Genomic DNA, 24,001 nt, shown 5'->3' on the forward strand with positions numbered 1-24,001 from the left:
TCGTATTTGTGAGCGTGACATGTCACCATACCCTCTGCTCGAGAGCCGTTTGCGTCTGTTGTCTGAGCAGCGTCTTCAGGGGTCCCGCCTCCTTGCCGGCACTGCCCCCACTGCCCATGCCTGGTCACAAAGAAGACATTTTCGCATCACTCGTTGCAAGCAAGGGAGCGGACGCATTAGTAACAATGGACAGTGTTTATACAAGACTGAGGATACCAGCTCACGTGTTCACTCTCACACCACTAGGCCTTTACATTATCTAAGGGTGGAGGAAACAAAACACCACGCTACATGCTCGGATATTAGAATTTCCCCCGTTTCCCGTGTAGCGGAGATGTTAGACAGTGCAGTTATTTATGCGCAGACTGTTAGATCAGAGTCAGTCGCACAGTGCTGTTACTGAGGTTCTGTGATAAATGACAGCAACCGCAATACCCGAGGCTGCAAGCAGAAAGTCCTCAGTGAAGGACACGTTCTTTCTCAGCAAGGCAGAATCTGAGTGGGTGGAGGTAGGAGGGGACAGGGCGGCGGCTCTGGGGGGACATCCAGGACCGGTGCCCACTGAGCCAGAGAAGGACAGAGTGCCCGTGGAAAGGACAGGGGAGCTGGGGCAGAAGAAGATGCCGGGTCTACGTCTCACAGGCTGGGGCTCCTCTAACCGGCAGGAAATCAAAAGGAAAAGTGTTAAGGAAATACAAAATATTATAGTCTTGTAAGAAAATGAGAGAAAAGAAATAGGAGGGAAAAGAGGAATTTGGGCTCCCTCCTTACAGGTAACTTTTCTACTGCACTGAATCACCTTCATCCAGTTGGTCATTGACTTTTCAAAGGACCAAGTGGAGGGGAGCTACCTCATTCATATATATCAGACCTGGGCAAATTAAGGCCCGGGGACCACATGCAGCCCATTAAGTTATTCAATCTGGCCCGCCAGACATCTCCTAAATATTTTTTTTAGATCTTTAGATGTTTTAAAATGACCGTAAGTCTTGAACTATACAAAGTATTTCAATGGTTGGAATCTGCGCTTATGGATGATACACTAGTTACTATAGTAATGTAATTAGTTACTATGGTCATGTAATTAGTTAGTTTGGTTATCTAATTAGTTACTATGGTAATCTACGTCACAGCAGCCAAGACGAGGCACCAAACAGTGTGGGTGGGAAACGTTTCCACAGAGTGTTTCCAGAGCCTGAAATGCGGGTGTCTGGGACAGACGCGGAAAGAGATTTTCCCGACAAAGTTCTAAAGCTTAGTGATATATTAGATTGTAGGTGGGTTTATTTTGTACCCTTCGCATTCATATTTCACTGTTTGTTGCATTTTTCTTGCGTTTCACTTGATTGTAAAATAAGTCGATCGAAAGGGGGTGTGACATTCATATGTTGTCAATATTCAGTGTTTTATCCTTCATAGAAAAATGTAAAATTCCATAACGGTTTTTTAAGGCAGTCTGTTATGTTCTTAGCATTCAATCAGACATTATTGTTAGGTTTTGTATTAGTGTCCCTAAAAATAAATATACCGGCCCCCGGAAACATTTTCTCTAAATGTGGCCCCCCGAGTCAAAATAATTGCCCAGGCCTGATATATATCATTTGTATTGACGTTTTTGTTAACAAGTTAAAAGTGTTTAATTATAATACAAGTATGTTTAACATTCCTTTCTGTCATGAAGACAAGAATATAAGTTGCTGTATGACCTGATTGTGATGACTTGCATTGATTCGAATCAGACAGGAGTGATAACGTCCACATTTTCAAATGGAGGAGAAAAAAAGTCCTCCTTTCTGTCCAACACCACATGGAAGCATACTTGCCAACCCTCCGGATTTTCCCGGGAGACCCCCGAATTTCAGTGCCCCTCCCGAAAATCTCCCAGGGCCACCATTCTCACGAATTTCTACCGATTTCCACCCGGACAACAATATTGGGGGGGTGCCTTTAGCGTCCTCTCTCACCTGAAAACTTCACTCCTTAACAGCCGCATGCTGTCCAGGCGTCCGCTTTTCCTCCATATAAACAGCCTGCCGGCCCAGTCACGTTGTATGATCTTTTAACCGCTTTAATGATAACATTAATTTCAAACACACACACACACACATGAATGCAAGCATACTTGGTCAACAGCCATACATGTCACACTGAGGGTGGCCGTACAAACAACTTTAACACTGTTACTAATATGTGCCACACTGTCAACCCACACCAAACAAGAATGACAAACACATTTCGGGAGAACATCCGCACCTTAACACAACAGAACAAATACCCACAATCCCTTGCAGCACTAACTCTTCCGGGACGCTACGATAACATCTACGGCTTTTGGAGCTCATTGCACAACTGCACACACAACAAGAAGCAAAAGAACGAGGAAGAGACATGGCGACGACGAGTAAATACGATTGCCAGTTCCAAAATTATTTGAAAAAATTATTTCATTTCATCCAGGACAGCTCGAAGGGGAAGGGGTATCCTGCCTGCACCTCAACCTCGCCCATGCAACCCCGCCCCCATCTCCGGAATTCTGAGGTCTCAAGGTTGGCAAGTATGCATGAAAGTGGTTGGGTTTTGGCATCTTATTTGTCCAGCTTACATACACGTTTTCATACACTTTACAAGAAATACATTGGCGGCAAACTCTGTAGCTTGTATTGTGACGATAGGAACTGTGAAGTCGGTCTTTAGAGTTTTAACAGCAGGTACGGCGCGAGAGTCTGTTGAAATAAAAAGTGTTTCTTGCCTTCCTGTCGGTCATTTTTTCTTAATAATGATCTGAAAGCAGCCACCGTCATATCACGAGACCCTCGGGTGCCGTGAATGTCAATCAAGTGACAAAAAGTGACATCTTGGTGAAGGTTGCTAATTTTTAGGTCCATTTTTTTAATGACAAGCAACTGAAAAACCCTCCGCCATCGACCGGAAGCTTGCGATCGACGTAATGGGTACCCCTGTATAAAAGAAACACACTATTTACTTATTTTCATGTGATTGACCGCCAAAGTAAGGAGACACATTTATTTAAGAGATGGAGGTCAGCTACACTGCAAAAACTGAAATCTAAGTAACATTAAATATCTCAAATAAAGGTGATATTTGCTTATTTTCTGTCTGATAAGATAATACTTCTCCCTAAACAGATTTTATGTTAGGAGTATTTTGTTTCTTTTAAGTGTTTTGGTCCTAAATGATCACAGTAAGATATCACAGCTTGTTGTTGAGATGTGATGACTTTATTGAGTAAAACATGCTTGAAACTAGAATATAAAGTGTTGCAAAGCTGTGTCATTAACACTCGCAAGTATAAAACTACTTTTTTTAAATAATCAATTCCTATTTCAAGCATGAAAAAAAAATCATGATTTTGACACAATTGTCTCATAATTAAAACAACTGTATATTCAATGAAACAATAGAAAACACGTACTCATATAGTAGTACAGCAAACTGACAGTATTTCAACATTTAACATGTGACATTTCTAACAATTTTGAACAGAAATAGTTCAAGCACATTCAGATAAATTCCTCAAAATTACAATTAAAAACATTTTGGCCAAGGGCCGGGCTGTATATATACGCACGAATTGACTGAAAGAGCACGCACTTGGTGCGATGATGTCATGTTATGGATGGAAAATGCTTTTTTAGACAATATGATTTGCCTGAGTGGCTAGGAGACCCTGAGAGTAACAAGCGCTTGCCTTGTTGCCTTTAATTAAGAACAATAAATTAGTTTTTAGTATAAGTTTGCTGGTTTGAAGAAATGTAATATGTCAAGATAATGGCACTAGCATTTACTTCATTTAAGAATATTTATGAGTAAAAAGGTATTTTTTTTCTACCAAGAAAAGTGCACTTGTTAGTGATATCCTTATTTTAAAGCTATTTTTGGGTTCATTGAGGTTAGCTAATATTACTTGTTTAGGAAAGTTTTGACAAGCCAAATTTTCTTGTTCTATTGGCAGATCATTTTGCTTAGTTCAAATAAAATACCCCTCATTTTTGTATTTTTTTTTCTTCTTGTTTTTAAACACTGAGTTTTTGCAGTGTAGAAAAGGGAGCAAAGTGGAGATTGTGGAGTAGGGATAGGCATTTGACAATATTTCAAAAAGAAAATTAATCCAAATAAATTAATAAAATTAAAGCATATACAGGTACAAACCTATTAGTCATTGTTTGATGGGATGATTTCCTGCTGAATGTTCTAATCTCCTACATAAGCAATAGCAAAATACAGTGGTCAGGCCACAAATTACTGGTCCAACTGGTTGCAGCCAACAAATACATTAGATGGAGTTTCAAGAAACACAATCAACAAATTCTTGTTAAAAAAAAAGGGCAGCTTGAAGCGGTCAGGCGGCCGCGTTTGACTGAGCCGCAAATATCATAACCCGCCCTCTTCCTGCTCCCAGCATGTAAGTTACGCCCTTATTAGCATTAGTTAATCATTTATTGTCAACTGATGATAGCGAATTGGCAAAGTTAAGCTACTATACTTGGTACTGTCCTGAGTAGTAGCTCCTGATGCGGCGCCATCTGTAGAAAAATGTGTCGTAGTTTTTTGTTTTTTTGAGCACTGATGGCGGGCGGACGCTCCCCTTTCCTCTCCTTTATCTCTCCTGCTTGCTTCTTTGTCTTGTCTTAACTTTCTTGTTGCCTCTTTTTGCACCGCTCTCCAAATCTAAACATTGGAACTATTTAACTGGCCTCAATGAAATTGACAAGATCTTGGGTTTGGGGGAACCTGCTTGTCGTGACATAGCGGATGTTGCTGGACACACCACGGACTCTTGGGAGTTAGGAGTGCCAAGTGCCGGCCATCCTTTTCAGTCGAGGACGTGAAGATATCTACCTATTCTGAATTATGACAACAGGATATCTGCTGATTGGAGTAAGCCTTGCTCTGGTTTGTCGACAAATTGGAAGTTGCTAACAGTCTTCAAAGTACCCAAGAAACACTTAAATGTAAAATATTTATATTATTCATATATTATATATTATATGTCATATATTATTTATTATTATTATTGTTTATTGTGAGCGAACTGTGGTGCTGAATTTCCCCCAGGGAACAATAAAGTACTTTCTATTCTATCACTCCACGTCTCCACTGCTCTAGAGTCCAGTGGTGACGTGCTTTACACCACTGCATCCCACGCTTTGCATTGGACTTGGTGATGTATGGCGTAGTTGCAGCTGTTAGGCCATGGAAACCCATTCCATGAAGCTCTCTGCGTACTGTAAGTGGGCTAATTGGAAGGACACATGAAGTTTAGAGCTCTGTAGCAACTGACTGTGCAGAAAATCTTTGCACTATGCTGACCCCTCTCTGTCAGTTACGTGGCCTACCACTTGGTGGCTGACTTGCTGTTGTTCTCAAACTCTTCACTTATCTTACAATAAAGTTGACTTTGAAATATTTAGGAGAGAGGAAACTTCAAGATTGGATCTGTTGCACAGGTGGCATCCAATGACAGTTCCACGCTGGAAATCACTGAGAGCGGCCCATTCTTTTCACAAATGTTTGAAACAGTCTCTATGCCTAAGTGCTTGATTTTATACACCGGGCCAAGTGATTAGGACACCTGTTTCTCATCATTTGGATGAGTGGCCAAATACTATTGGCAATATAGTGTATATTGGCAATATAGCGCACAGAGGCATCACAAGCTAAATGTTGGATTTACCTGACGTCACATCCGGCTCATCAACTACACGAGGCTCCAAATGGTGGACCAGCAAGCGTCTTTTGTCAAAGTGTTATGGTCGGCATTTTGTCTTTCTCAAAGAAAAATACTGTTTTATTCTGCTGGATCTGACCAAGTGAGCAGAGTCGAAGAATGCATGAGGTTGCAGTGATCACTTTGTTAAAGGTTTGTTTGATATACAAAGCCCGTTTCCATATGAGTTGGGAAATTGTGTTAGATGTACATATAAATGGAATACAATGATTTGCAAATCATTTTCAACCCATATTCAGTTGAATATGCTACAAAGACAACATATTTGATGTTTAAACTGATAAAACATTTTTTTTTGCAAATAATTATCAACTTTAGAATTTGATGCCAGCAACACGTGACAAAGAAGTTGGAAAAGGTGGCAATAAATACTGATAAAGTTGAGGAATGCTCAACAAACACTTATTTGGAACATCCCACAGGTGTGGAGGATAATTGGGAACAGGTGGGTGCCATGATTGGGTATAAAAAGAGATTCCCAAAAAATTCTCAGTCTTTCACAAGAAAGGATGGGGCGAGGTACACCCCTTTGTCCACAACTGCGTGAGCAAATACTTTAAGAACAATGTTTCTCAAAGTGCAATTGCAAGAAATTTAGGGATTTCAACATCTACGGTCCATAATATCATCAAAAGGTTCCAAGAATCTGGAGAAATCATGGCCGGAAACCAACATTGAATGACCGTGACCTTTGATCCCTCAGACGGCACTGTATCAAAAACCAACATCAATCTCTAAAGGATATCACCACATGGGCACAGGAACACTTCAGGAAACCACTGTCACTAAATGCAGTTTGTCGCTACATCTGTAAGTGCAAGTTAAAGCTCTACTATGCTAAGCGAAAGCCATTTATCAACAACAAAGAAATGCCGCCGCTTCTCTGGGCCCGAGGTCATCTAAGATGGACTGATGCAAAGTGGAAAAATGTTCTGTGGTCTGACGAATCAACATTTCAAATTGTTTTTAAAAAAAAATTCGACATCGTGTCATCTGGACCAAAGGGGAATCGAACCATCCAGACTGTTATCGACGCAAAGTTCAAAAGCCAGCATCTGGGATGGTATGGGGGTGCATTAGTGCCCAAGGCATGGGTAACTTACACATCTGTGAAGGCACATTTAATGCTGAAAGGTACATACTGGTTTTGGAACAACATATGCTGCCATCTAAGCGCCGTCTTTTTCATGGACGCCCCTGCTTATTTCAGAAGACAATGCCAAGCCACATTTAGCACGTGTTACAACAGCGTGGCTTCGTAAAAAAAAAAAAGAGTGCGGGTACTTTCCTGGCCCGCCTGCAGTCCAGACCTATCTCCCATCGAAAATGTGTGGCGCATTATGAAGCGTAAAATACGACAGCGGAGACCCCGGACTGTTGAACGATTGAAGCTCTACATAAAACAAGAATGGGAAAGAATTCCACTTTCAAAGCTTCAAAAATTAGTTTCTTCAGTTCCCAAACGTTTATTGAGTGTTGTTAAAAGAAAAGGTGATGTAACACAGTGGTGAACATGCCCTTTCCCAACTACTTTGGCACGTGTTGCAGCCATGAAATTCTAAGTTAATTATTATTTGCAAAAAAAAAATAAAGTTTATGAGTTTGAACATCAGATATGTTGTCTTTGTAGCCTATTCAACTGAATATGGGTTGAAAAGGATTTGGAAATCATTGTATTCCGTTTATATTTACATCTAACACAATTTTCCAACTCATATGGAAACAGGGTTTGTATAGGTTGTAGTAGCCCGGTCGTTGCTAGCATGCAATGTGTTGTGCCTCAGTGTGCATTGTTTACACAACGTGCGGTGCGCTAATTAATATGTCCGTGAGGAAACACGCTCGGTGCCCCTTCGTTCCGAACCGAACCCCCCCGTACCGAAACGGTTTGATACAAATACACGTACCGTTACACCCTTAGGTCACAGGTAGGCCTATCTCAGCTGACTTTGGGCGAAAAGCGGCGAACATCCTTGACAGGTCGCCGGTCAATCGCAGCACACACATAGACAATCCACCATTCACACTCAAAACATTACTTTTGGACAATTTAGAGTCTTTAATTAACCTAACACGCACATCTTTGGAATGTGGGAGTAAGTCGGAGTACCAAGAGAAACCCCACGTACGCACGGGGAGAACATGCAATGCAACATGTGCTTCTGCAAAGACGCCACAAAAGACTAGGACAAAACTAATGCATGTGCAGCATCTTCATCATTGTCTTTATCTGTACATTGTCTCAAGCAAATACAGAAGACACCAGGCCACCAAATAAAAGCTGGATCACATGACAAAATAATAAATGAGCATGAATAATGTGAAATAATAATCGTCATAAGAATGAAATAAAAATAAACCAGAGAAGCACCTCAGTGTAGTGTCAGAGGAGGACTAGATGGACGAATGGGGAAGGGAGGCGTATGCAAGGGTGGGGGGTCCTCATGTGCTTACCCGTCTTGGGCGTCAAACTGAGGTCTGTGTCTGATGATGAGGACTGGCGGCTGCATGGCTTGGAAGGAGAGAAGGGGGGAGGAGAGGACGAGGAGGTGGGAAGGGCTTTGAAAGGGGTAGGCGGGCCGGATGACGAGGGAAGGTCCTCACCAAATACCGGCCTGGCGGGAGAATATGACACACACATCAGTCACGACCTCACCCTGTGTGTGTTTAACATATGTATTGAGTAAACCGTTCAAATGAGAAGGTTACTTTTGTTATGTGCCATGTTTGCTTTGTGGGAGGTGTGTTGGAGGTGCTACTTATGGCGAGAGAATGAAAAAAAAGCAAGCGTGAAAAGCACAAAAGAAAGACAAAGAAACACAAAAGTACAAAAACACAGACACACAGAACTTAGAAGAAGCAACAAAACACAAGTAGGTCAGATCTAAGCAGGACAACTGAAGCATGTGTCCCAGGGGAGTAAGTCACAAGTCACACGACCGACAAAGGTTGTTCTCAAAACTTTTTTAGCAGCAATCTTTTATATTTAATTAAGTACACCTGCACTACCTAACGAAGTCCTATGACAGTAAAAAAGTATTGCAACAAAGTTTCCGTCAGGTTTAGAGGCACCAGCACACACAACATTAGGCGCGCCAACCTTTCTAAAAATGAACCCTAATGTTGATACCGAAACCTTACTGGGACTCATTTGCCAATCCCTAGTGGCCCATTTGGCAGGAGAAGCAATGTGAAGCTGGTATCTAGTCATTCTATGTTATACTATATTTATACAGTATCTTACAAAAGTGTGTACAGCTCTCACATTTCAGCAAGCGTGTTCTTCTCAAGAGACAACACTATAGCATTTGAATTTGATTATCAGTGTACAGATTTTATGATAGTATCGATTTCCCATTGACACACAACTATTATTGTCTAAAGCTGGCAACACAAGTGAGCACCAAGATAAAAGTGCCTGTCCTCGTGTCCTATCTGGGGGTGCATGAGTGCTGCCAGCACTGAAAAGCTACAACAATAACGCAACGCTTTTCAAGTAAGGGTGTTGTAAAGTTTGAACTAGTAATCAGAATACCTGTTAGTAGTAAAAATACACTTCCATCCCTAACACTGGTGCTGACCCTGAGATGTACACAATGGTGTTGGCCGCTATCTGCTCTGTTTCGTTCATTTTAATGGGATAGTAGATCTATACTGCTATACAAGCTGGACACTGACTACTCTAAACTTTTCCCATGTTTTATTTCTATCGTATTATCCTTTAAGAAGATTTTTAAAATGCTTGCTGAAATGTAAAACATCAAGTATCCCTACATTTACATCCTTCCCTGCCTCTGCGTACCAGAGAAGATGAGTGTGGGAACAGAGACAGAGAAGTTCTGGGACAGTCTCTGGGCGCTGCACACCGAATGCACGGGGCTGTTGTGGGTCGATCGGCATCCGTGGGCTAAGGGAGACCTGGGCCAATCAGCGCGGAGACAGAGCGAGACGACCGGTTTGTTGGACACACAGTAAGAATTGTGTCCGTCCCAGTGGTGCAGCCAGAGAGAAGGAAATAAAGATAGGCACACAACAACTTACAACACAGCATTGGCAATAGGGTGAAAAGTGGGTTTGTTTCCACGGTCTTTCTGCAAGCCGAGCCTCACTTGAACATGAACATGCACGCCAGGGATGCAAACACAACCGGGCTAAAATTACTAACAATTTCCGAGCAGGTAAACTACAAATGTTTGTAGCTATACAGTCCGTTTTTTTCCATGTTGGCATTTCCCCCCATAACTACAGATACAGTGGTGGTCAAAAGTTTACATATGCTTGTAAAGAACATAATGTCATGGCTGTCTTGAGTTTCCAATCAGTTCTACAACTCTTATTTTTTTGTGATAGAGTGAGAGGAGCACATACTTGTTGGTCACATTTTTGTTTCATCTGACGTCACATGGACAAACATAAGCCCTTTTTAGAGAAAGTTCTGTGGTCAGATGAAGCAAAAATGGAGCTGTTTGGCCACAATACCCAGCAATTGTAGTAGCATCATGTCCTCATGTGTAATGTTTTTAATTTTTTTAAATTTTTTTAAATTTTTTCGGACTATAATGTGCAATAATGTTATATGTATGTGTGTATATATATTCATATGCATGCATATATGCATCTGGGTGGACACATATACATATACATAGATACATCTCTCATTTATATATATATATATTTTTACTATTTATATTAACATATTGTATATGCACCTTAGGGGATCTGCTCCAATTTTGTTGTTCTTTGAACCTTTTCACTGCAATAATGACATAAAACTCTATTCTATTCTATTCAATATGTTTGGAGGAGAAAAGGTGACGCCTTTAATCCCAGGAACACCATTCCTACCATCAAGCATGGGGGTGGTAGTATTATGCCAATGGGGCTTAAGTTAGAATGATTGTCACACACACACTAGGTGAAAATTTTCCTCTGCATTTGACCCTACCCCTTGATCACCCCCTGGGAGGTGAGGGGAGCAGTGGGCAGCAGTGATGCCACGCCCAGTAATCATTTTTAAGGACTTAACCCCCAAATCCAACCCTTGATGCTGAGTGCCACGCAGGGAGGTAATGGGTCCCATTTTATAGTCTTTGGTATGACTCAGCCAGGGTTTGAACTCACAAACTACCGATCTCAGGGCGGACATTCTAACCACTAGGCCAATGAGTAGGTCTGGTGGTGACTGGTGCTTTATGAGAGTAAATGGGACAATGAAAAAGGAGGATTAGCTCCAAATTCTTCAGGACAAGCTAAAATCATCAGCACGGAGGTTGGGTCTTGGGATGCAGTTGGCTTTTCCAACAGGACAATGACCCCAAACACACATCAAACGTAGCAAAGGAATGGCTGAATCATTCTAGAACGAAGGTTTTAGAATGGCCTTCCCAAAGTCCTGATTTAAACGTGTGGACAATGCTGAAGAAAAAAGTCCATGTCAGAAAAGCAACACATTTAGCTGAACTGCACCAATTTTGTCAAGAAGAGTGGTCAAAATTGAAGCACAAGCTTGTGGATGGCTACCAAAAGCGCCTTATTACAGTGAAACTTGCCAAGCGACATGTAAGCAAATATGGCTGTATGTATACTTTTGACCCAGCACATTTGCTCACATTTCCAGTAGATCCATAATAAATTCATAAAAGAACCAAAGTTCATGTATGTTTTTTGTGACGAGGGTTGCAAAAACCCAGGAATATTCAAAGTTGGACATTTTCCATTGTTATTAACGGGAAATTAATGGGAATAAACATTGAATGCAATATGTTAGATCTTGCAGCATGATTATTAGCTAAAACATCCTGATTTAATGCAAATTCAGTTGAATTTCAACCCTTCACATGTGCAGTGCATTCTTCCATCACATGCCCAGATGATTCCCAGCATGCTACACACTACAGCAGGGCTATTGGGGCCACACTAGTATTTGAGCCCAAGGACTTCTTCCAGTCAGGTAAGTGTTGATTATATCACTGGGGTAAATATATTTGATCCATGGTATTTAAGTGTAATAGAGGTGTAATAGCTTTTTACTGTATGACTGTAGACTACTCCAGCAGACTTCCACTCAAGCCAGCTAGCTGTTTCTGTACTTGTTAAAGGATTTTGGGGCAAATATCTCTAGCTAGCTCGGTTTATGCACCACCACAGTCTCATAATAAACCGAAAATATTTCTCCGTTAGCCGTGATGCTAATTTTCTCTATGTTAAATCCCATTCATTTATGCTAACTATGTTAGCGATCCGAAATGACCTTTTTTTGTTAGGAGTAAAGTTCAACTAGCAAATAGTAAATCAAAAGGTATAGTTTCTTCGGCCTTCTGTTCTGCTGGCCATTCTGTTGTCATACAAGAATGTAGGTTATAGTTTGATTTACCATGCTGATTGACTGTTCATTTATTCATCTAGCCTATTTCTATTTAATTGTCCATCAGTAAAATATTTTCAAAGACTACTCCAATTGTTTAGCTGACTATTTATATCTGTGTGGCATTGTATTAGTCTTTTACAAGCTTCTCATCTTATCCTACAGAATAAGATGGACGGTGTCCAACTTTGAATAATCAAAAAACGGTCAACATTTCCAAACTTCCTGAGCTTAATTTCCCATGGTAAATTTACCGGAAACTTTCCACCCCTTTACAACCCTATTTGTGACCAACAAGTATGTGCTCCAATCACTCTATCACAAAAAAATAAAAGTTTTTATTTTTTGGGGAAACTCAAGACAGCCATGACATTATGTTCTTTACAGGTGTATGTAAACTTTTGACCACGACTGCACCTTCTGTATGTATGATTGAGAAGTGGTTCCATCCCTGACACGCGACAACACACAAGCAAGACCAGCAGAGTGCAGCAGCAGACCAAATGGAGTGGGTCAGGACATGCTCAGTAAATACTATCAGGAGGCAGCACTACACCGTGCAGAAAGCAGTAAGCCATGCAAGAGCAGACAAAGGAGGGTGGGGAAAAATGTTGGTGTGTGTGTGTGTGTGTGTGTGTGTGTGTGTGAGTGTGTGTGTGTGTGTGTGTGTGTGTGTGTACTGTACGTGTGTGTGTCTCAGGATAATAGTTTCGAGATGCAATACAGGTGGTACAATAGATAATGAACAAGTACTGAGACACACACAGGAGAAAAGACTTTAGAAAGACGTTCTGCCCACATACACTCCCTCTCATGCTAACTATCATGTTTATTCTCAAACACTTGCACATAATAGTCATGCTCTGTTCCTACTCACTCCTTTCCATCCTTAGAAGGGGAATTGCAGGCGTTGGAGGCAGGAGCAGTGCTCGGGTGGATGTGTGTCGTGGTGATGGTGGAGGGGATGTTGCCCGTGCCTCCGGAGCTGAGTTTGTCCAGTGTGCATGCGGTACCTATGGCCCGCACAACCAGGCCTGACTCTCCTTCCAAGTCAAAACACTGCAGGTAGCCCACCACGGCGTTCCCCCCCATCTCTAGTACTTTGAGCCCTATTTTCCTCTGCAGCTCTCCTAGACATACACAGGCGTCAACATGAGATGAAGCATGCATGGATTTCACTTCCTTGCAATCATTTCCCCTACCAGACATAAGAGAGATGAGCCTTTGGCGAGCTTCGTTGGAGGCTCGAGGAGTTCTGATGCGGTCAATCCACTGATACTCCGGATCTTCGTTCACCACTAGTTCCTCCACAAAGCCATGGACCATCACTGCACGGTAATAGCGAGGAATGGATGGGGCTGCCATGCAAAAGTGACACAAATGCACACAAAAATGGACATGTTTTATATGTTTGAAAATCACAATCTTACAGAATATAGTGTAATCCTGGGAAGCCTCATGCCTTACAAATTCTGAATAACACCATCATTTTGGGGGAAAGCAGGCCTCTACAGCTATCCCAAAAATGTGGAGTTAGTAAATCTGTCCTGCATAATGTCTAGGGATGTAGAGATTAACCATATGATAAAGTGCTGTAAATTCACTGCAGTTAAGATTGCCGTTTCAAACGTTACCGATTACAGCACTTGAAAATAGGGTGATACTGCTCATTAACTGGACAAGCTGACAGCACGCTGATCGCTCACTTGCTTAAATGTGAAGACCAATACAAGACACATTAATTCATGTCTTTCCCCATACAGACTTCAAACACCAGGACAGTGTTGTTCAACCTTTTTTTGTGCCAAGGCACATTCTTTTCATTGGAAAAAATGCGGAAGTACACCACCAGCAGAAAACATTAAAAAAATGAGGCTCAGCAGACAGTAAAACGTTGTTCTGGACAACCAGAACTAAGCATGCATCACTATAGCTCTTTTCTCAAAGTAGGTGTACTGTCATCACCTGTCACATTACACCCTGACTTATTTACAGTTTTTTGGTGTTTTCCTGTGTGAAGTGTTTTACTTACTGTCTTGCGCTCCTATTTTGGTGGCTTTTCCTGTTTTGTTGGTATTTTCCTGTAGCGGTTTAAATTCTTACCTGAGCGCTATTCCCCGCACCTGCTTTGTTTTAGCAATCAAGACTATTTCAGTTGTTTTTATCCTTCTTTGTGTAGACATTGTAAATTGTCATGTCATATTTGGTTGTATTGTGGACGCCTTCTCTCCTCCACACGCTGTAAGTCTTTGCTGTCGTCCAGCATTCTGTTTTTGTTTACTTTGTAGCCTGTTCAGTTTTAGTTTTCGTATATTGTAGCGTCCCGGAAGAGTAAGTGCTGCAAGGGGTTCTGGGTATTTGTTGTGTCGTGTTTATGTTGTGTTACGGTGCGGACGTTCTCCCAAAATGTGTTTGTCATTCTTGTTTGGTGTGGGTTCACAGTGTGCTGCATATTTGCAACAGTGATAAAGTTGTTTATACGGCCACCCTCAGTGTGACCTGTATGGCTGTTGACCAAGTATGCGTTGCATTCACTTGTGTGTGTGTGAAAAGCAGTAAATATTATGTGATTGGGCCGGCACGCAAAGGCAGTGCCTCTAGGGCTTATTGACGCTCTGTATTTCTCCCTACATCCATGTACACAGCAGTGTTGTAAAAAGTCATAAATTTTACTTTGTTTAAAACAGATATCCAATATTACATTTAAAAGCATTTATTGGTCGACAATATCGGCAGTACGATACTATCGGACATCTGTAATTATTATTATTATTATTAATATAATCTTATCTTGGATTACAGCATTTGAGATAAGCACAATCTAAAGTGGCAAAACACCAGCGCCATCCCAATACTGATTACATTTTAAACTGGTTATATTCTTTTTACACTTGTGTGACAAGTAACCATGAGCCTTTTACATTACCTTTAGATTTAACCTATTTTTGGACTTCTTCACGCTTTAAGAATGTTGACAAGTTATTTTTAAATTGTGTGTACTGCCAATGAAGGTTATATGATGGCATATGAGTTTGTTGGTCAAACTCACTGCAGAAGAACTTGACTCCACAGGACGATTGTCTGAAGCGGTTCAAGTCGTTGAAGAGCTCCACTTTGACCAGGACGTTAATCTCCCCACGAATGCCTAGCAACAAATAATGGGGATGACTTAATAACAATGAGAGATATTACCAATGAGTGTCACTCATCACATAAGAGTTGCTTCAAGTACCATGGATAGTATCGTAGATGGGAAACCAGCCAGAAATGACGGAGGCGGCCTCACTGCACAGCAGGGGGTCGATGTCGATGTAAACCTTGCCTATGGCGTCGTTTGCGCTGTAAGTGTCATGGTCCAACACCGTGATCTGCAGGGGCTCATCCTGCAGGTCCTCATCGTCCACCTACATACCCAAAGAAGCAGTGTGAATAGTACGTCAAGTCATGGCGATCAATAAACCTTAAAATGTCATTTAAATTGCACAATTCACCGTTTGATTATGCTATAACACATGAGTGACCCCACCAAGTGGAGGGGATCTACCTCATTCGTATATCTAATGTGTATTTATTTATTTATGAAAGTGAGGTTTTTGTTAACAAGTTAAAGGTGTTTAATGATAATACAAGCATGATTAACATTCCTTTCTTTCATGAAGACTAGAACATAAGTTGGTGTATGACCTGATTGTGATGACTTGCATTGATTGGAATCAGACAGTAGTGATGATAATGTCCACATTTTCAAATGGAGGAGAAAGAAAGTCCTCCTTTCTGTCCAACACCACATGAATGTGCTTGCTTTAAAGCATCTTAGTAGTCCAGCTTTCATAATTGTTTGTATACACTTTACAAGAAATACATTGGCAGCAAACTCCACAGAGCTTGCCAGCTTTCTGAGACTCTTCTCTGGTTAGCGCAGGCAGGATGGAGCAGCGCTTTTATTGTGATGATAAGAACTGTGTAGTTGGTCTTTAAAAGAGTTTTTCCGGCAGGTAAGAGAGTCTCTGTTAAGAAGTGTTTCTCGCCTTCCTGTCGGTCATTTTATTTAATGATAATCTGGCATCAGCCAGCGTCATCTCACGAGACCCTCAGGTGCCGTGAATGTCAATCAAGTGACATCTTGGTTTAGAATGATGATCGCTACTCCATCCATCCCATCCATCTTCTTCCGCTTATCCGAGATTGGGTCACGGGGGCAGCAGCCTAAGCAGGGAAGCCCAGACTTCCCTCTCCCCAGCCACTTCGTCTAGCTCTTCCCGGGGGATCCCGAGGTGTTCCCAGGCCAGCCAGGAGACATAGTCTTCCCAACGTGTCCTGGGTCTTCCCCGTGGCCTCTTACCGTTTGGACGTGCCCTAAACACCTCCCTAGGGAGGCGTTCGGGTGGCATCCTGACCAGATGCCCGAACCACCTCATCTGGCTCCTCTCGATGTGGAGGAACAGTGGCTTTAGTGTGAGCTCCTCCCGGATGGCAGAGCTTCTTACCCGATCTCTAAGGGAGAGCCCCGGCACACGGCGAAGGAAACTCATTTCAGACGCTTATACACGTGATCTTTTCCTTTCGGTCATGACCCAAAGCTCATGACCATAGGTGAGGATGGGAACATAGATCAACCGGTAAATTGAGAGCTTTGCCTTCCGGCTCAACTCCTTCTTTACCACAACGGATTGGTACAACGTCCGCCTTACTGAAGACGCCGCACCGGTCCGCCTGTCGATCTCACGATCCACTCTTCCCTCACTCGTGAACAAGATTCCCAGGTACTTGAACTCCTCCACTTGGTGCAGGGTCTCTTCCCCAACCCGGAGATGGCATTCCACCCTTTTCCGGGCGAGAACAATGGACTCGGACTTGGAGGTGCTGATTCTCATTCCGGTCGCTTCACACTCTGCTGCGAACCGATCCAGTGAGAGCTGAAGATCCCGGCCAGATGAAGCCATCAGGACCACATCATCTGCAAAAAGCAGAAACCTAATCCCGCGGACACCAAACCGTAACCCCTCAACGCCTTGACTGCGCCTAGAAATTCTGTCCATAAAAGTTATGAACAGAATCGGTGACAAAGGACAGCCTTGGTGGAGTCCAACCCTCACTGGAAACATGTCCGACTTACTGCCGGCAATGCGGACCAAGCTCTGAAACTGATCATACAGGGAGCGGACCGCCAAAATAAGACGGCCTGATACCCCATACTCTCTGAGCACTCCCCACAGGACTTCTCGAGGGACACGGTCGAATGCCTTCTCCAAGTCCACAAAGCACATGTAGACTGGTTGGGCAAACGTCCATGCACCCTCAAGGACCCTGCTGAGAGTATAGAGCTGGTCCACAGTTCCACGACCAGGACGAAAACCACACTGTTCCTCCGGAATACGAGGTTCGACTATCCGGCGTAGCCTCCTCTCCAGTACACCTGAATAAACCTTACCGGGCAGGCTGAAGAGTGTGATCCCACGATAGTTGGAACACACCCTCCGGTCCCCCTTCTTAAAGAGAGGGACCACCACCCCGGTCTGCCAATCTAGAGGTACCGCCCCCGATGTCCACACGATGCTGCAGAGTCTTGTCAACCAAGACAGCCCCACAGCATCCAGCGCCTTAAGGAACTCCGGGCGGATCTCATCCACCCCTGGGGCCTTGCCAGCGAGGAACTTTTTAACCCAGCAACCTCAGCCCCAGAAATAGGAGAGCCCACCACAGATTCCCCAGGCACTGCTTCCTCATAGGAAGACGTGTTGGTGGGATTGAGGAGGTCTTCGAAGTATTCCTTCCACCTATCCACAACATCCGCAGTTGAGGTCAGCAGAACACCATCCGCACCATACACGGTGTTGATATTGCACTGCTTACCCTTCCTGAGGCGGCAGATGGTGGTCCAGAATCGCTTCGAAGCCGTCCGGAAGTCGTTTTCCATGGCTTCCCCGAACTCCTCCCATGTCCGAGTTTTTGCCTCCGCGACCGCTGAAGCTGCACACCGCTTGGCTTGTCGGTACCTGTTCACTGCCTCCGGAGTCCTATAAGCCAAAAGAACCCGATAGGACTTCTTCACCACTGTTGTCCACCAACGGGTTTTAGGATTACCGCCCTGACAGGCACCAACTACCTTGCGACCACAGCTCCAATCAGCCGCCTCGACAATAGAGGTGCGGAACATGGTCCACTCGGACTCAATGTCCAGCACCTCGCTCGTGACATGTTCAAAGTTCTTCCGGAGGTGGGAATTGAAACTTTCTCTGACAGGAGACTCTGCCAGACGTTCCCAGCAGACCCTCACAATGCGTTTGGGCCTGCCAGGTCTGTCCGGCATCCTCCCCCACCATCGCAGCCAACTCACCACCATGTGGTGATCGGTAGAAAGCTCCGCCCCTCTCTTCACCCGAGTGTCCAAAACATCCATCCATCAATTTTCTACCGCTTATTCCCTTTTGGGGTAACGGGGGGCGCTGGCGCCTCTCTCAGCTATAATCGGGCGGAAGGCAGTGTACACCCTGGACAAGTCCAAATATGAGGCCGCAAATCCGCAAAATGATCTTTACTAGTGCCCTGTATAAAGACCATTGCTATAATTTTTTTTTATTATCTGGCTGGCAATCGACTGACACACCCGCCACCATCAACCACTAGCTCACGATCAACATAATGGGGACCCCTGGTATAACACCTCTAACTAAACGAGTCCGCCCCGTGTGTAAGCCCACCACTTCCCGCAGGATAGCTTTGTAAAAAAAAAAAAAACAGGCTTTGCTACACATCTTGAAATACATTTTTGAGCTCTGTCAGTTATCCACTCGGCTACAGATGTGAGAGTTTGATCATTTGGCATTTCTTCAGTAAACTGACTAGTCCAGCATGATGTTAGAATATCTGACTATGTAGCTCTCATTGCTATACTGGTGTTGATAATGTCACCTGAAATGTGACAGAAGTGCACAGTCGCGCTTCTTGGAGCCACACATCTCATTAGAATTAAAGCCCCAGATGAACAAAACCACATGTTTCCAGTAGGGTTGTACAATACACCAGTATTGGTATAGTACCGCGATACCAATGAATCATATTCGGTACTATACTGCTTCTAAAAAGTACTGTCCCCCACTCCCCCGCTTCTCCGTTGTCATGACATTGCTGGTTTTACGAGCAGATGAGCATGTTCAGCAGCGGACACACAGAGTACTCACAAGCAGAAACGGTGTGTCAACAGAAAAGGAGGAATGGACGCATTTTGGAATAAAAACTAAAGATAAAGGTGAAGTTAGAACACTAAAAAGCCCTCAGGAAGAGGTGCAGTGGTGTAGATACTTCTAAATCACTAATCCTGGCCTCCATGGCGACAAATAAAGTAAGTTTCTTACAAGTATTATTATCACTGCAGGACAAGGAATAGCCAAACATGCTTCACTCCACACTGTAGCTCACAATGTAAACAAATGCCATTGGTGGACCTACACCTGACATCCATTGTAAAGATATCAAATTAGGAGCGTATCTAGTGGATACTACAATGATTACATCAATATTTTTTAGCATCACCAAATCTTTTTTCCTTTTTTTAAAACTGTATATTATGTTTATTAACTCTGGAAATACGTCCCTGGACACATGAGGACTTTGAATATGAGCAATGTATGATCCTTTAACGACTTGATTTCAGATTGATACCTAAATGTGTGCTATCATCCAAAACTAATGTAAAGTATCAAAAAAGAGAAGAATAAGTGATTATTACATTTTTAACAGAAGTGTAGATAAAACATGTTAAAAGAGAAAGTAAGCGGATATTAACAGTAAATGAACAAGTACATTAATATTTCATTATCTATCTATAGATTTTTTTAAAAATATTAGGCGTGTAAATGACAATATGTTACTGCATATTTCAGCAGACTAATTAGGAGTCTTTGTTTGTTTACTTAGTACTTAAAGACAAGTAGTCTAGTATGTTTACTATTTTATTTAAGGACAAGATTGCAATAATAAACATATGTTTAATGTACGCTAAGATTTTTTTTGTTAAAATAAAGCCAATTATGCCTTTTTTTTTGTGGTCCCCTTTATTTAGAAAAGTATGGAAAAGTACCAAAATACATTTTGGTATTGGGACATTTAATGTTAGGTATACGAACAAAATGCGAATGAATGATGTATGACAATATGATACTATGATGATAATATGATAGCATGATAATATTGAGCTGCAGATGCAGATGAGGGGCCAAAGTTTCCATTCAGCAGTGTGTGTGTGTGTAAAACAGAGCTTCATTGCCGAAAGGCTGACATTTTGATGCAGCTCTCCCAGTTTAAAGATCTGCTAAAAATAACACAGCCATCATTCATAGCACGTCAAGACTCTTTTTACCTCAAACTTGAACCATTCCGAGTTCCACTGTGGATTTAGGGATTTGGGGCAGACGTCTGTTTTGAATGTTGTATTTCCAAACTTGACCTGCAAAAAATGTACAGTGCATGAAGTTGAAATGAAACTATCGGTGAATGTGAGTTGTAGTGGAACACTCTGGAAAATAAACAACAGAGCCAGCCTTTCCTTACCTCTACAAAAGCATCTGTAAGGTCACTTGCTCTGTCCATTACAGGCAAGTGGCGCCCTGCCACGATTTTGGCTTTCAGTTTGCCAGGCATGATTCAGATTGAGCTGGGAAATAAAAAACATTATCATTAGAGCGCATGTAAGAAGTTGTGAATCAATACACCTTATTTTGCATGTACAGTCGAGGTCAAAAGTTTACATACACTTGTAAAGAACATGATGTCATGGCTGTCTTGAGTTTCCAATCATTTCTACAACTCTTTTTTTTTTTGTGATGTAGTGATTGGAGCACATACTTGTTGGTCAAAAAAAACATTCATGAAGTTTGCTTCTTTTAGAAATTTATTATGGGTATGATTTTAGGGTGTCCTAAAGAATTCAGAGGTAATCCTCCTCTTTCATTGTACCATTTAAAGCAGCAGTTCCATTGGAAGCAAAACAGGCCCAGAGCAAAATACTACCACCACCATGCTTGACTGTAGGTATGGTGTTCCTGGGATTAAACGCCTCACTTTTTCTTCTCCAAACATATTGCTGGGTATTGTGGCCAAACAGCTCACTTTGTGTATCATCTGACATCACATTGACAAAGATAAGTTCGAACCTCGGATTCAGGAGGAACAGTGTGGTTTTCGTCCTGGTCGTGGAACTGTGGACCAGCTCTATACTCTCGGCAGGGTCCTTGAGGGTGCATGAGTTTGCCCAACCAGTCTACATGTGCTTTGTGGACTTGGAGAAGGCATTTCACCGTGTCCCTCGGGAAGTCCTGTGGGGAGTGCTCAGAGAGTATGGGGTATCGGACTGTCTTATTGTGGCGGTCCGCTCCCTGTATGATCAGTGTCAGAGCTTGGTCCGCATTGCCGGCAGTAAGTCGGACATGTTTCCAGTGAGGGTTGGACTCCGCCAAGGCTGCCCTTCGTCACCCATTCGGTTCATAACTTTTATGGACAGAATTTCTAGGCGCAGTCATGAGGTTGATGGGATCCGGTTTGGTGGATGCAGGATTAGGTATCTGCTTTTTGCAGATGATGTGGTCCTGATGGATTCATCTGGCCAGGATCTTCAGCTCTCACTGGATCGGTTCGCAGCCGAGTGTGAAGCGACTGGGATGAGAATCAGCACCTCCAAGTCCGAGTCCATGGTTCTCTCCCGGAAAAGGGTGGAGTGCCATCTCCGGGTTGGGGAGGAGACCCTGCCCCAAGTGGAGGAGTTCAAGTACCTCGGAGTGTTGCTCAAGAGTGAGGAAAGAGTGGATGGTGAGATCGACAGGTGGATCGGTGCAGCGTTTTCAGTAATACGGACGCTGTATCGATCCGTTGTGGTGAAGAAGGAGCTGAGCCGGAAGGCAAAGCTCTCAATCTACGTTCCCATCCTCACCTATGGTCATGAGCTTTGGGTTATGACCGAAAGGACAATATCAGGGGTACAAGCCACCGAAATGAGTTTCCTCCGCCAGGTGGCGGGGTTCTCCCTTAGAGATAGGGTAAGAAGCTCTGCCATCCGTGAGGAGCTCAAAATAAAGCCTCTGCTCCTCCACATGGAGAGGAGACAGATGAGGTGGTTCGGGCATCTGGTCTGGATGCCACCCAAACGCCTCCATAGGGAGGTGATTAGGGCACGGGGAAGGCCCAGGACACGTAGTGAAGACTTTGTCTCCCGACTGGCCTGGGAACGCCTCAGGATCCCCCGGGAGGAGCTGGACGAAGTGGCTGGGGAGAGGAAAGTCTGGGCTTCCCTGCATAGGCTCCTGCCCCCGCGACCCAATATCGGATAAGCGGAAGAAGATGGATGAATGGATATACACACATATATATATATACATACATACATACATAGATGTATATATATATACAGGACTGTCTCAGGACAGTAATGCCATGATCAGTACACCAGTTACTGCTGGTTTTGGCACTGTGAGCAGGTGCCAGATCATTCTGGAAAATTAAATCATCATCTCCATAGAGCTTTACAACAGATGGAAGCATGTACACAGCTGCATTGACTCTGGACTTGATGAAACACAGTGGACCAAAACCAGCAGCTGACATGGCTCCCCAAACCATTGCTGACTGAGGGAACTTCCGTTGTCTAGAGTTCAGGAGTGGCTTGACCATGGGAATACTGCTATTGAAGGTGTATCTGTTGAAAAGCTCTATGGAGATGATGATTTCATTTTCCAGCATGATCTGGCACCTGTCCACAGGGCCAAAACCACCAGTAACTGGTGTACTGACCATGGCATTACTGTCCTCGATTGGCCTGCCAACTCTCCTGACCTAAACCCCATAGAGAATTTGTGGGGTATTGTGAAGAAGAAGCTGAAAGACACCAGACCCAATAATGCAAATGAGCTGAAAGCCGCTATTGAAGCATCCTGGGCATCCATAACACCTCAGCAATGCCACAGGCCGATTTGCCTCCATGCCACACCGTATTGATGCATAATCCGTGCAAAAGGATTCCCAACCAAGTACTGAGTGCATTAATTGACATTTTCAAATGTTTGATTTTGTTTTGCTGTTATAAATCTTTTTTTTTACTTGGTCCGAGGAAATATTCAAATTTTTTGAGATAGGATTTTGGAGTTTTCTTAAGCTGTATGCCATAATCAGCAATATTAAAATAATGGAAGGCTTACAATATTTCAGTTGATGTGTAATGAATCCAGAATGTATGACATTTTCACGTTTTTAGTTGCATTACAGAAAATAAAGGACTTTATCACAATATTCTAATTTTCTGGGACAGTCCTGTATATGTATATATATATATATATATATTAGGGCTGGGCGATATTGCATTTTTTTTTTTAATATCGCGATATTTTTCGGCCATACCGCGATATACGATATATATTACGATATTTTGCCTTGGCCTTGAATGAACACTTGACGCATATAATCACAGCAGTATGATGATTCTATATTCTATGTGTATACATTAAAACATTATTTTTCATACTGCATTAATATATGCTACTTATAAATTTTCATGCAGAGAGGGAAATCACAACTAAGTCATTTGACCAAAACTGTATTTATTAAAGTTATTAAGCATTGACACAAACATTCAAGTCATTTCCAAAACATAAATTGCAATATTGTCAGAGACATTTTAAGTGTCAAATAAAAATGAGCTGCATAATAGGAAATCAAATAGTATTCGTCCTTCACTATATGGTATGTGACTACAGTTGTGATCAAAATGATTCAACCTCCACACAATTTTGGTGTTTTAGCAAGTTGAACATTTATTCCGTATTTTGTTTATAGTCATATCAAATAAAGATGTGTCAAATAGACAAATGCAACTTAAATTGTAACACTGTATTTTACAAAAT

At 42.6% G+C, this 24,001-nt stretch overlaps 1 protein-coding gene across 17 annotated transcripts in view; it reads right to left on the minus strand.

Moving 5' to 3' along the window:
* The window catches only part of c2cd5 (C2 calcium dependent domain containing 5), a 68,459-nt gene that overhangs the window by 40,694 nt on the left and 3,764 nt on the right, over positions 1-24,001 (minus strand). For 10 of the 17 annotated variants that reach the window (XM_061916830.1, XM_061916833.1, XM_061916837.1 and 7 more), the window contains exons 2-10: positions 20,664-20,766; positions 20,473-20,559; positions 15,346-15,517; positions 15,163-15,258; positions 13,316-13,471; positions 12,991-13,243; positions 8,204-8,364; positions 436-654; positions 32-120 (exon numbers count right to left, since the gene is read on the minus strand). In XM_061916830.1, coding sequence (XP_061772814.1) covers positions 32-120; positions 436-654; positions 8,204-8,364; positions 12,991-13,243; positions 13,316-13,471; positions 15,163-15,258; positions 15,346-15,517; positions 20,473-20,559; positions 20,664-20,753 — 1,323 coding nt within the window. In that variant the 5' untranslated portion in view covers positions 20,754-20,766. Of the gene's footprint in view, positions 1-31; positions 121-435; positions 655-8,203; positions 8,365-9,551; positions 9,668-12,990; positions 13,244-13,315; positions 13,472-15,162; positions 15,259-15,345; positions 15,518-20,472; positions 20,560-20,663; positions 20,767-24,001 lie in introns of all 17 variants that reach the window. The other 7 variants (XM_061916840.1, XM_061916839.1, XM_061916842.1 and 4 more) reach the window with 2 other exon arrangements.

This window comes from Nerophis ophidion, linkage group LG12, assembly GCF_033978795.1.
Source record: "Nerophis ophidion isolate RoL-2023_Sa linkage group LG12, RoL_Noph_v1.0, whole genome shotgun sequence".
NCBI classification, from domain to species: domain Eukaryota; kingdom Metazoa; phylum Chordata; class Actinopteri; order Syngnathiformes; family Syngnathidae; genus Nerophis; species Nerophis ophidion.